Raw genomic sequence first — 14,536 nt, forward strand, 5'->3', positions numbered from 1 at the left:
ATTATACTTTCTTTTTTTAAAGATTTTATTTATTTATTTGACAGAGAGAGATCACAAGTAGGCAGAGAGGCAGGCAGAGAGAGGAGGGAAGCAGGCTCCCTGCTGAGCAGAGAGCCTCATGTGGGGCTCAATCCCAGGACCCTGAGATCATGACCTGAGCCGAATGCAGAGGCTTAACCCACTGCGCCACCCAGGTGCCCCTATTCCTATATTCTTAAGCTTTGTCTGGCATAGTTAATTTTGTTGGTAACAATTTCTGTTTTGGGGTCCCGCTTTTAAAATTTGTTAGGTGGGCCCAGAGCAGGGCTATTTATTCCCTGCTATTGAGATAAGACACTTCTGAATACTCTACCCAAAACCCCACGAATTACGAGGTTTTTCAGTATGGCTGAGGGACAGGTGCTATAACCAGCCCCATGTGAGCACCTGGTACTTTTCTTTCTTACCCTTTTGAGTGATCCTTTCCTTGGCCTCAGATAATTTCTTCACACTTGGACTGATCAATATTTTGCTGGATACTTGAAGGGACTGCAGATCTCCAAGAGTTTGTGTTATGTGTTCTCTGTCTCCCTCCCCTCCACCTCCTCCAGCTTTGTCCTCTCTTTGTCTCCTGTGAACTCTAGCCACTTTGGTCTCTCTAGACTCTTAGCTGTATCTTGTCAACTAGGGAAGCTTGCCAGGCTCTACCTGGGTTTTCTCTCCTGGCTCTGAGGCCTCGAAGACTCTCAAAGCAATAAACTAGGGCAGTTGTCACCTAGTTTATTTCCCATTTCTCAAGGATCACTGAACTTTTTTTTTTACCTGATGTCTAGTGTCTTGCAAATCGTTGTTTCATTTTTCTTAGGTAGGAGGTTAAGTTCAGTCCCCGCCATTTTATCTTGGATAGAAGCAGGAGGAATATGGATTTGGATCCTTACTGTGCCGGTTATTAACAAGCTTTGAGAGGTTAGCAAGTTACATAATCTCTCCAGCCTCAAATCTCCTCATCTATAAATGGACTAATAAGACTAATTCCTTATTGTAAGGATTAAATGAAAGAATAAAATACAAGGCTCTGAACAGGTGTGTTAACTCAGGTTGGTATATTTGAAAAGAACTCAGAATCAAGGTTGAGCCCCATCCCACCACATGGAATTGAGAAGAAGAGAAAGGATCTAGAAAAACCCAAGAAGAAATGACTGTGGGAGCCAGGGAGCCAGATTCTAGGGTATCTTCTAAGACTTAACAGGAGAGAGGCATTTCAGAGAGAGGAGGTCAGCAGTGCCAGAGCTTATAGGGAAGTGGAGAGTGAGGGCATCTAGCTTTACCTTCTAACTGTAATTACCTCTTTTCGCTGAATGACATATATGAATGACATCTGTGGCTAATGTTGGGCATGAGTGCTGACTTCCTCCGCCCAGCTGGGGCAGCTGAGTGCAGAGGCTAGAAGGAGCCTGTGATTTTTCTAATACAAATTTGTGAAACCAGTTAAAAGAGATACTGCTAATTTTATTGGACAGGAAAAACTTGATGAAGTGAAACTCTCAGGAAATGGAGTGTATTGATGTTAATTACATTTTCAAGATCACACAGGGTCAGTCAGAAAAAGCCTTTAGTGTTTGTTTTAATCAGTTACTGGAAATTTTAGAACTATACAGGTTCATGTAGTATTAGACCTGGAGGAACACCTTAGAGGGAGCATCTAATCCACCTTTCCTGTGTCCTTGATGAGGGGTCGGAGCCCTAAGAGGGACTTGCTAAGTGACATAATTTGATCATGACAGATTTAGATTAAGAAGCTAGATTCAGGATCACAGGACCCATATTTCAGGTTCTGTCTAGACACACGTCTCCCTGAGTAGTGGAAAGAGCATTGTCCCAGGGGACAGGTCACCTGGCTTAGATTCCTTCTTGGCCATTACCTCTAACTTCATGACCTTGAGCAAGTTGTTGAACCTTCAGTTGCTTGTCCTTAAGTTGGGAATAACCTTAACTGCCTGAAGGCAAGCGATTGTCCCAGATAATTCATAACAGTTTCCTCCAGATTTAAGATTAATGTCTAGTGTTATGGAGTAGTCAGGACATGTAAATGATTAACATGGCCATGTATATGAGAGTGGGCAGTGGTGGGCAGTGAGAGGCACTAGAGAGTACGTGCTTCTGAAAGGGTGCCTACTACTTAGTTGCATCAGGTTGTTGCCAGAAAATTTGCATTATCAAAAGGAAGCCACAAATCTGGATTTTTTTCGTGTGAAATATGTAACATTCAAATTTATGTATTAAGACATGGAACACCTAAGACGTTTCTTTGGGTTGCATGGGTGCTTAGTTTTAGTTTCTGATAGCTGTTTAAATGAAATTTTTCTGAACCTTGGCCTTGGATCCCAAAGCACAAGCTGTCTGACTGTGGCCCTCAATAACTAAAGGCAGATTACCTTCCTTCCTGGGGTCCTAGTTACCCCACCTTGCCCTGAGTTATCCTTGTCACAAGAGCTACTCCCTGGATGCCTACTGTATCTGGGAAGTGAAACACCTCTTCTTCCTGCCCCTATTGAACCCAGCTGCAGCAGAGCACTGGGAAGCTATCAGCTGCGCTTCTAGGAACAAGATGATGCAGCCACACAGTTGTTTGCACTATTCCTCTCCATGGGTCTGACTTCTCTTGACCATTTTCTGTTCTTCTTCATGGCCTGGGCCACTCCCACTGGTCCAGTCTGGAACAATATTCTGCTTACTCTGGCTCTCTGCTACTTCTTCTCAGATATAGTCACAAGGGGGAGGTCCTAGGCTCACTGTCACTTAAACAAGCCCCTGGACTCTGGTTTTAAAGTTGTAGGCATCATGGGGCACCAGGCTAGCTCAGTCGGTAAAGCATGTGACTCTTGATCTCAGGTTGTGAGCCCCATATTGGGTGTGGAAATTACTTAAAAAAAAAAAAAAAAAAAAAGAGTTCTAGGCATCCCAACGGGAGTTAATACAGGGAAAAAAAAGGTAATCCAGTGATAGAAGTTTGAGAAACTTTATCAGGTTCTTATAGCTATAGTCCTGGGGTCTTCTAGAATATAGAAGGAAAGTTATTTTAGGTCTTGGGAAAAGATCTAGAGGACATTATGGGGTGAGAGGACAGAGGGCAGAGCCCACTGACCTCAGAGAAACGACAGGGCAAAATTGGGCATTATGGAGTACCCCCTCTCTTTTCTGTGTATCAGTGCTATTAGGGGCACAGAGCTATAGGTTCCACTCTTGAGGAGCTTATGGCCTGGGGAAAATACAGGGCAGGCATGAGGGAAGAAGATATTCTTTAAAACAGAAAACAACTCATTACAGTCTCCCCGGCTATGTAGAATTGTCAACCTAAATACAGAGGAACTAATGAAATGGTTGGATTTTATCACATATACTTTTAACCAATTTAAAATCTGCTGGAAAAAAAAAAAATTTGTTTTTTCAGCCAAAGGGTTTTACTGCCTACCCTCATGGATTACCAACTAGTCAAGTGTTTCTGGGCAGACTGAGCTGCCTTTGGGTGCCCTTGGTGCCAGACTGCTAGCTTGTGGAATCTTTTAGGTGGGAAAGGCATGGGAGGCTCTCAGATCCCTAAGCTCAGGCAGAAGCAGGCCAGCTGCCTGCTCAGTGCAGAAGATGTTCCTCTGCGGAGTAAGAACACGCCCTTTGCAGATAGGCAGCTTGGCATTGATCTCAGGCCTCCTACTGTCTAACCATATGACTTGGGCAAGTGATAAACTCTTTGAGCCTCAATTTTCCTGCCAGTGGGGGCAATAACAGTACCTGCTTTTAGGGTTATTGGGAGGATCCAGTGCACACATAAAGCACCAGTCACAGGGCCTACTACCCAGCAAGCTCCTTGTAAGTGTTAGCTGCTGTTCTATATTCTGTTTTTCTCCGCCTTGCCACAGATACATACTGTTTCTTGGAGAGACACATTGGGCTAGGAGGAGGAACAGCACAGGGAAAAGAAGATACAGAGATCCCCAGAGAGAACATCAGACACAGGCAAGGAGAGAAAGGCAGAAGGTTCAAGAAGTGGGCAGAATGAGGAGAAAGCTCCCATTTATTGAGTATTTCCAGAGAGATTGTTTTTCTCATTCATCTTAGGGGTAGTGCTAATGACTCCCATTTTTCCATTTGTTGAAGTGGTGAAATAGCTTACCTCAGGCTAGTGTCAGAGCCAGGATTCTGACACCAAGCAGCCCTGTGTTCTTTTCTGTGCACACCAGTGCTCATACACATCAACTGGGAGACAAAGGATGGTGAAGCTTATGTTGGCTAACTGATCAAGGTGGTTTTTTGTTGTTTTTTTTTTTTTTTTAAAGATTTTATTTATTTATTTGACAGAGATCACAAGTAGGCAGAGAGGCAGGCAGAGAGAGAGGAAGGGAAGCAGGCTCCCTGCTGAGCAGAGAGCCCGATGCGGGACTCGATCCCAGGACCCTGAGATCATGACCCGAGCCGAAGGCAGCGGCTTAACCCACTGAGCCACCCAGGCGCCCATCAAGGTGGTTTTAAATTGTTTTTTTTCCCCAAGCTATCTTTTTGTGGGGGAAGGCATGGTGGCGGTAATGGTAACTTTTCTGTTAATACAGGCTCTGAGAAGTCCTACAATTACTAGTAAGACCAGTGACCTGCATTTACTGAGCACTTGGCCATTTTGGCCCTGTGCCAGGTGCTTCACATATGTATTTCATTTTAATCCTCAAAATAACGCTGGATTTTTATTATTAGAGTATTATATTTTATTAGAGTATTATTATCTGAGAATTAGTGAGGTTCAGTAATTTTTTGGGGTTTACTTGATAGTGGAACTGAAACTCACAGCTGAATGGCTGGATTCCCTAAATGACCATGTTAACTTGGCATGACCTAGCATTTCCTAAGATTGTTTGAAAGGTGTCTTATCATGTCTTTATCTGACCTTTGCAGAACATACTTTCTATGTGTTGTTTAAATGACTTGGAGCAATTTGATATATTGTTAGATTGTTAATTGAGGGCATATTTCTTTCATATTTGTCCCCATTAAACAGATAAGGGGCTTCTTTCTTTCTCTCTAGAATTTTTCCTTGCAGCGAGTACTGTACTTCCTGTGTGTTTGCTGACCAAGTCAGTAGGGTTTCAGACTCTACTTGCCTGGTCATACACAAGTACTTATTTTACCATCTCTAAATGGAGCACATTAGCTCCAGGCCACGGAGAGCAAATTAGGGGAACAGGGAGATAGATCACAGAGAAGGAGCCTGCTCTGAAAAATGCTGTCTGTACCTCTCGCCTGCACTCTTCAGCTGTGTGGGCATAAATACAGCATTCCAAGGCTTTTGCAGGATGAGGCCCTCTTTTCGCAGGTGGGCCTTGGGATACTGAGTGAGGATGGACACAAAACAGCCTCTGTCTAGCCTTAAATTAAGGCCCATGTGGGTTTCTGAGACCTTTCTGTAGCTCCTCTAGATCCATGCTATTCCTGCCACTTTTTTTTTTTTTTTTTAAAGATTGTCTATTTTAGAGAGAGAGAGTGAGAGAGCATGAGCAGGAGGAGCAGAGAGAGAGAGGGAGAGAGAATCTCAAGCAGACTCCATGCTGAGTGCAGAGCCTGACTCAGGGCTCGGTCCCACCACCCTGAGACCACAACCTAAGCTGAAACCAAGAGTCGGATGCTTAGGCAACTGAGCCATCCATGGCCCCATGCCATTTATATACAAGGTAGAGAAATGAGAGCCCAGCCCCTGCCCATATCTTCTGAAACTGTGGACAGGTTCAGCAGTACCCATTTACGGAAAGTATTCTGGAACCAGGCAGATCTTGGACCTCTTTTCCATTCTTTTTCCTTTTTCTTCTAACTGGGAACTTCAGAGAGAATACTGGAAGCTTTCTGGTTCTTTCATGTGTCAGCATGAGCTTTTAAATGGGATTTGCAAAGGGCAGGGTTTGGCAATTGGATGAAAGAGCTTTGGGAACTGCTTACTTATGGTGGGGAACTGCTAATTTATTTGTAGCAACTTAATTTGGAGACAAGAGAGTTGAGGTGTGATCCTGGCAAGCTGTGTTACCTTTTCTGGGCATTGTTTTTCCTCAGTCACCTAATGAGACAGGTCGGACTTCAGGATCTCTGAGAATACTTCAGGTGCACACCCCTCCCCCTTTTGATGCCAGAGTTATAACTCATTTAGTCAGGGTCTGGCAGGACATCTGATGCCGTGTGGTGTAGGGATGGTTACTAATAACCATCCGTGAAGGAGAATGGCTTTCTTTGACATTGGTGATGAACTTGGTTGTTTTGACTTTGGGTCTTTTCTTGCCCACATACATAGGACAGATGACAGGTGACCCCAGCACAGTGACCAGTGGCTGGGTTGACTATTGGTTGAAGGCCAGATGTGGTTCTCCTGGCTGAGGGTACCCTGAACCTCTTGAGGTTTAGTCATGGGCATGATGAGCGGGAACATCTGAATGATTGCGAGATGCAGGCAAAGCGGGGTCTCCCTCAGCTTCACTCAGCGGCCTGCCTGCCAGTGTCCTGCCGTGACCAGGCTGCTGAGTGTTCTTCAGAATTCCCACTTACTGTTGCATTTGTGTGTAAGTGTCCTCTGGAGTGTGTTTGTGTTTGCTGTGTGCTGAGAGTGGGAAAGGAACAGCATTCTCCTCCTTCCCTTCCAGTCTTTGTTATCTTCTGCTAGATGAACTCAGGTATAGAATCTTGGGCCTTTGAAAGGACACCATCATTCATTCATTCAGTGAGAGGAGATATCACTGGGCCCTCCTTGCCTAAATCTCTCTGTACTAGTCGTGAGTGTACAATTATGACTTTTTGGGATCTGTTGAGATGCCCTGGGTTCGTGGCTCCTCTCCTGAATGCCCCCAGACCAGGGCAGGCAAATTTGCCCTCCGCAGCAACTCTTCAAAGAGAAGTCAAGTCTGCCTTTGCCTAAGTTAAGAGAAAGGAGCATCCTAGCTAGTTGTATTGAATTAGTGTGATCTCTGAAAATGGTTTCTGTGCATTCACTAACAGGTGCCTTGCAGAAGGAGTTTCCAGTCCTAGTTGAATGTCTTTTCAACTGGTCTCTCTGTTTCATGGGGTATCTCTTTTGTATTATTCCTCCAAATAGCTGTTTAGAGTGTCTAATGAAGCAACTGTCTGGAGACCAGTGTTTATTTCAACATGGTTGGAGTTGTTTTTGCTTCAGCTTTCAGAGCCAATAAAGCTGGTTATTAGATTCTGTAATTGCTGCTGTAATTACTCTCTTGGAACCGGCAAAGGCATAATTAAATATGGAGATTCCAAGGACTATTTTTTTCCATCTAAAAGCAACCTCTTTAACTTCTGTTGGCCTGAGTTAGATTTCGGCTGTTAAAGCCACCGTGGTTATGAATGACACTGGGGTCCTTTGACAGGAAAAGGGATTTCTTTGGATACCTCTTTGAATATTTGGTTTAGATGAACTCCTTGTTAACCCAGTACTTGCTTTTATTTTTTTCATTCCTTCCCCCGTCTTATAGAGATATAATTGACATAACATGGTGTTAGTTTTAGCTAACATACAACATAATGATTTGATATATGTATGTATTATGAAATGATACGTTTAGTTAACATCCAGCACCTCACACAGTTATATATTTTTTTCTTAGAGTAAGAACCCAGTACTTGTTTTTTTAAACCCAACCATCAGGAATTTGGAGACGTATAAGGCAAAACACTAAGAGCCAGCATGTATTTATGTAAAACATTGGGCTCGTCCATCTATCTATCTATCTATCTATCTATCTAAGAGAGAGAGCGAGCACAAGCGGGGGAGTAGGGAGGGAGAGGGAGGGGAGAAGGGAGGCTGATGTGATGTGATCTGCTGAGCAGGAAGCCTGATGTGGGACTTGATCCCAAGACTGTGGGATCATGACCCGAGCTGAAGGCAGGTGCTTAACCGACTGAGCCACCCAGGCATCCCAGGGCTTGTCTCTTTAAACTTTGGCTACATATTTGAAGTAAATTCCTGTGGTCAGAAATAAGGTTGGGATGGATGATATATCACTTTAAGTGTAACAGTATGCAGGAAGAGTGGCATTTTACTCCTTTAGTTTGCCCTAAGTTATACTTTACCATTCTGCCACACTTTTCTAAAATATAGACAGGTTCAGATGCTATGAATATTTATGTTCCCAGGGGTGCCTGGGTGTCTCAGTCGTTAGGTGTCTGCCTTCAGCTCAGGTCATGGTCCCAGGGTCCTGGCATTGAGCCCTGCATTGGGGTGGGGGGGGAGGTCCCTGCTCAGCGGGAAGCCTGCTTCTCCCTCTCTCACTTCCCCTGCTTGTGTTCCCTATCTCACTGTGTCTCTGTCAAATACATAAATTAAAATCTTTAAAAAATAATATTTATGTTTATACATATCCTTGTCCCCAAGTGGTGACTTCATGTCTAATATTTTTTTTTCTTTTAAGATTTTATTTATTTCGAGAGAGAGAGAATATGCAAGCAGGAGGAGGGGCAGAGGCAGAGGGAGAGAGAGAATCCTAAGCAGGCTCCATGCTCCGTGCAGAGCCTGACACAGAGCTGGATCTTACTACCCTGAGATCAGGACCTGAGCTACAGCTGAGTCGGGTACTTAACCACTGAACCACCCAGCTGCCCCTAATTTCAAGATTACATTAGGGGCACCTGGATGGCACAGTTAAATGCCGACTCTTGGTTTCACCTCAGGTCCTGATCTCAGGGGCGTGAGTCCAAGCCCTGCATTGGGCCCAACGCTCTGTGAGGGTCTGCTTGAGACTTTCTCTCCCTGGCCTTCTACTGCTCCCCCACTAAAATAAATTAAACTTTTTTGGTGGCTGGGGGAGATCACTCATGAAAATGAAGGGAGAAAATGATAGTGTACCCTTTCTTTTTAGAGTTCTTAACTAGTTGAGAAATAAACACAGGAGTTAAATTGGGGTAAATAAATCAACTGTCCGTGCCAGGTACCATCCTGGAGAGTTCATTGCATGGAGAGGAAGACAGTGTGAACCCTGCAGGCAGGAGGGGGAAGTCCTAGAGGGCCAGGCTGTTTGCTCAGGCCCTTTTCTTCCTCTCCAAGAGCACACCTCATGGTGAAGATGGAGGAAAGGGCAGGTGCTTCCAAAAGTTCCTGTTTATGGGCCAGGAGGGATGCAGGGAAAGAATCCTATCAAATGATTGTTCTAGCTAGTGTTTCAGTGAGACATTATCATTTCTCCTTTGAGTCAGAGGTACACAGGAGATAAAATATGGGTGTACCACATGTGAGGAACCCTGCCTAAAATACATAAAAAACCTCAAAATACAGATGAAATTAGAGGTTCAGTTTAATATATATGAAGCACTTACTGTGTACCAGCCATTGTGCTCAATATTGGTCTGTAAACATGAATAATAGAACATTTCATTGATGGGGGTCTCTTGTTTACTGCACTGATATGTTTGGGTATTTGCTGTCAGATCATTTATTACTTGGGGAATTTTAGAAGTAATGTGGAGATCAGAGAAATGAAAGATTGGCATACAAGGAGTCATTGCTAATTGAAAATGTATTAGAGGGTACTTGGGTGGCTCAGTTGTTGCAGCATCTGCATTTGGCTCAAGTCATGATTGCAGCGGTGGCTCGGTCAGTTAAACGTCTGCCTTTGGCTCAGGTCATGATCCCAGGACCCTGAGATCGAGTCCCACATTGGGATCCCTGCTCAGCCGGGAGTGTGCTTCTCCCTCTGCCTCTCCCCCCACTCACGTGCTCACGCACATGTGCGCACACTCTCTCAAAAGTAAATAAAGTTTTTAAGATTTTGATTTATTTATTTGACAGAAAGAGACACAATGAGAGAGGGAACACAAGCAGGGGGAGTAGAAGAGGGAGAAGCAGGCTTCCCGCAGAGCAGGGAGCCCGATGCAGGACTCGATCCCAGGACCCTGGGACCATGACCTGAGCTGAAGGCAGACGAATGTATTAGGAAAAAAAATTAAAGCAGTTCTCTAAATCTCATATGTTAATAGGGAAAGAATAAATTTGGTTTTAAAAATCAGAATGGGGGCACCTGGGTGGCTCAGTGGGTTAAGCCGCTGCCTTCGGCTCGGGTCATGATCCCAGGTCCTGGGTTTGAGCCCCACATCGGGCTTTCTGCTCAGCAGGGAGCCTGCTTCCTCCTCGCTCTCTGCCTGCCTCTCTGCCTACTTGTGATTTCTCTCTGTCAAATAAATAAATAAAATCTTAAAAAAAAAAAAAATCAGAATGTATGGGGAACCTGGTGCTAAAGCATTCGTAGACACCCTGCTTCTGGGTTGGGGTTTCATACAAAGCAGAGCAGCTCCCTCTCTGTGATTTATTGAGTCAGCCCTCTACACAAAGGTTTGGGCTGGGGGAACAAAAAAAAAAAAGAAAGAAAGAAAAAACACCCCAATAACGAAATTTGAAAAAAGGAGAAAAAACAAAAAATCAGAAGGTAGCTGACTATATAAAGTCAAGGCTCCTGGTACACTCAAGACACTGAAAAGCAAGGCAGGTGGGTCATCTCCTTGTTCATTTTTTTTTTTTTAAAGATTTTATTTATTTATTTGACAGAGAGAAATCACAAGCAGGCAGAGAGAGAGGAGGAAGCAGGCTCCCTGCTGAGCAGAAAGCCCGATGCGGGGCTTGAACCCAGGACCTGGGATCATGACCTGAGCTGAAGGCAGCGGCTTAACCCACTGAGCCACCCAGGCGCCCCTCCTTGTTCATTTTTGAGGACTGTTCGTTCCAGTCTCACTTGACCTCATTTTGAGCCTGTGTGGGAGGAGTAGAGACCTGAGGGTTTACACAGACAAGTGGTTGAGCCCTCCCCTCTCCATATAACAGCAGTATGACTTGTATGAGCCGCTTTACCTTTCTGATCTCCAGTGTCTTTGTTAGTAATAGATCTGGGATCTTTGCCCCATGACTGGGTGCAGGAAGATTAAATGAGAAGGTGGATGAGACTGCCATAGCCATCTTGCTTGCTTACCACATGGCAGGCAGGCAGACACCTTGCTTACTTTACTCATGAACATGGCAGAGAAGTTTTTATAGACTGGGCTATGACATGGGTGGTGAGGACGGCTGAGGAGGTGGATCTGGGAAAGAGGCACTGTGAGACATTGACTTGAGAAAACCTGAGAATCCCCCTGAAACAAATAATACATTATATGTTAATTTTAAAAATAAAAAGGAAAGAAAAGAAAGGAAACTTGAGAATCATTTGTTGATTAGGATATGTCTGAGTTTGTTTCTGTGGAAAGGCAACACAACACCAAGGAAGGCACAGGAAAGAAACCCCAGGCCCTGAGCACTTATGTCCCAGGACATCTTCCCTCTGCCATGATGGTCAATGGCAAAGGTCTCCCAGAACCCAACCTGTGGGGACAATCCCGGTCCCTTGCAGGATTTTACTGGTCATATTCAACCATGTGGAGGCTTTGTCATGTGGGTACAGGGAGCTGTTGAGGGTTTTTTGTTGTTGTTTTGTTTTTAAGATTTTGTTAGAGATAACGAGAGAACACAGGCAGAGCAAAGGGAGAAGCAAGCTCCCCACTGAGCAGGGGAGCCCGATGCGGGGCTTGATCACACGACCCTGGGATCATGACCTGAGCTGAAGGCAGTCGCTTAACCAGCTGAGCCACCCAGGCGCCCCAACTGCTGAGGGTTTTTAAGCAAAGGAATGACATAGTTGGGTTTGCACTCCCTCTTCTGTGATCCCACTCCCCACTGGACCGGATGACCTCTCCAGGGGAGGATCCTGCCTTTTTCATTAAGTGGAAGGCATAATAGCTAGAATGGCAGAGCATGGACTTTGGGGTTCCACCCTTGGCTTAATTCCTTCTGCCACTTACCACCTGGTGACCTGAATTACATAACCTCTCTGAAACTATTTCCTCATCTGCTAAAAAGGGTGGCCGTCTCTACCTTAAAGGGTTTCTGTTTTGTGAGGTGCTTCCATAGCATGTATGACTTAGTAATTAGCAGGTGAAGGTGTTCAGTAAGGAGTCTTGGGGACCCCTGGGTGTGACTGCGGGTTGGACTTCTTGAGGTCATAGGCCATTCACGCAGGGATCAAGGGAGATAGCAGGTTGACTGTCTTGTCAACTTTTAAGGAGGCACATTTCATTGTTCTTCAGATTTTTTGCAGTTTCTCATTAGCCTGCTTTATCCTTTGGCTGGAAGAATTTTCCTAGTGGTTTTATTTGCTCATTTTAGAGGAAGAATGGACGGCTTCCGTGCAGTTTCTTAGCAGATGGTTCTTAGGATGCAGTCCTAGGCTAACAGGAAGCATGAGTAGGAGGAGCATGGGACCTATTCACGTGACGTATGGAGAAGTCACAGCCCTGTAAGCGAGATGATTGCATGTCCCTAAAAGCCTGCCGGAGATGGGGATGGCTCTGGTCTGGAGCTCAGGGACATGGTGGAGCATGTGTCGGGGGGTGTCTGTGTGTGTTTGTCTGTGTTGAAGACTAGTGCTGTCCAGGCCAAGTAGGGTCCCATTCGTTCTGGCTTTGATACCCATCTAAGATATGTACTAAAGATACCTTTAGGTGCCAAGAAGGGAATTGAGATGGCAAGGGGAAGGCACCTTGGGTTTGAGTAGAGAGATGTGCTTTTGGCTCCTGCTCTAGCACAGATTCGCCTTGGTCGGATTGCTCGCCCTGACTGGATCTAAGAACAACAAGATGATTTCTCCAGCCTTAACATGCCAGGAAGCATAGCTAGATGATGACATTGACTTAGCTAAATGGTCAGACTCCAGATTTGTCGCTGGCAGGGAATTCTGACTTTATTTTAGTTGTGTTGTTTTCTATGATAGAGAATGCCACAGTAACCATGTTTGGGCATGAGAATTTTTGCTTTTGTTGAATTTCCAGAAGGAGATTACTGGGTCATAGGGCAGGAGCATCATTAGGGCTGTTGCTATGTGTTGCCATGTTGGTTTTCAGAGTCAGTATATCAACTTACAGTTGTCAGCTGTGTGTGAGGGGGCATTTAACCCTAACTTATCCAGTATTTAGTATAGTTATTATTTACTGTTTTTATAATTGAGTTAGCACAAAATGATACTTTAAAGCTGCTTTATAATAATTAGAGGTGTTGGGGCGCCTGGGTGGCTCAGTGGGTTAAAGCCTCTGCCTTCAGCTCAGGTCATGAACCCAGGGTCCTGGGATTCGGGCTCTCGGCTCAGTGGGGAGCCTGCTTCCCTTCCTCTGTCTCTGCCTGCCTCTCTGCCTGCTTGTGATCTGTCAAATAAATGAATAATTAAAAAAATCTTTAATAAAAAAATAATTAGAGGTGTTGTTTTTTAGTGTCCACTATGTTTAAGTTGTGCTAGGTATTTATATATATAATCTCATTTCTCACAACAAACCTGTTGGGGAAGCTGAGTAGCTCACCTAAGTCTGTGAGCTGGGATTTGAACCTAAAGTAGTATGGCCCCAAAACACATTCTCTGTCTCAGACCCTCTCCGTGCTTTGATTTGTGGGGGTGTGGTTACATAGTGTGAGCTTGAGCTTGTATGCTTTGCTGCACTTTGAAATATGTGAATTTTGTAGTTTTCTTAGAAAATGGAATGTGTTCTTTGTGTAGAAGAGACTAATAACCTTGTGTTATAGTGGAGGCACCAGCTGAGGTGCATGGATTATAATTAGGGCGAAGGCTCAAGTGAACTCTGGGATATTCTGATGTCAGGCTCTCTGAAACCCTGTTTTTTCCCCCGATGCAGCGGCCCTCCAGGCACTGAAGCGCAAGAAGAGGTATGAAAAGCAGCTGGCGCAGATTGACGGCACTCTGTCCACCATCGAGTTTCAGCGGGAGGCCCTGGAGAATGCCAATACCAACACTGAGGTGCTCAAGAACATGGGCTATGCTGCTAAGGCCATGAAGGCTGCCCATGACAACATGTACGTGGCTACCCACTGGTCGGGGGGGGGCACCCGTGTGGCAGGGCCTCAATCCCGGGACATGGCCTTGGGCGACCCTTTGATTTATCCATTCAAACACCCAAGTTTGTTTTAATTTGCATTCTTTTTTGGAACTCCCCTTTTATTTTTAATTGTATTATGTTAGTCACCATAAAATACATCATTAGTTTTTTGTTTTTGTTTTGTTTTGTTTTTTAAAGATTTTATTTATTTATTTGACAGACAGAGATCACAAGTAGGCAGAGAGGCAGGCAGAGAGAGAGGAGGAAGCAGGCTCCCTGCTGAGCAGAGAGCCCGATGTGGGGCTCAATCCAGGACCCTGAGATCATGACCTGAGCTGAAGGCAGAGGCTTTAACCCACTGAGCCACCCAGGCACCCCACATCATTAGTTTTTGATGTAGTGTTCCAAGATTCATTGTTTATGTACAGCACTCAGTGTTCCATGCAATATGTGCCGTCCTTAATACCCACTACCAGGCTCACCCATTCCCCCACCCTCCTCCCCTCTAAAACCCACAGTTTGTTTCTCAGAGTCCACAGTCCCTCATGGTTCGTCTCCCCCTCCAATTTCCCCTAACTCACTTTTCCTTTCCTTCTCCTAATGTCCTTCATGTTATTCCTTAGTG

At 44.8% G+C, this 14,536-nt stretch overlaps 1 protein-coding gene across 1 annotated transcript in view; it reads left to right on the forward strand.

Annotated features, from left to right (window-relative positions):
* The window catches only part of CHMP4B (charged multivesicular body protein 4B), a 53,922-nt gene that overhangs the window by 33,514 nt on the left and 5,872 nt on the right, over positions 1–14,536 (forward strand). The window contains exon 2 of the mRNA XM_047745612.1: positions 13,711–13,888. Coding sequence (XP_047601568.1) covers positions 13,711–13,888 — 178 coding nt within the window. The remainder of the gene's footprint in view (positions 1–13,710; positions 13,889–14,536) is intronic.

This window comes from Lutra lutra, chromosome 9 (genome assembly GCF_902655055.1).
Source record: "Lutra lutra chromosome 9, mLutLut1.2, whole genome shotgun sequence".
Classification (NCBI taxonomy): domain Eukaryota; kingdom Metazoa; phylum Chordata; class Mammalia; order Carnivora; family Mustelidae; genus Lutra; species Lutra lutra.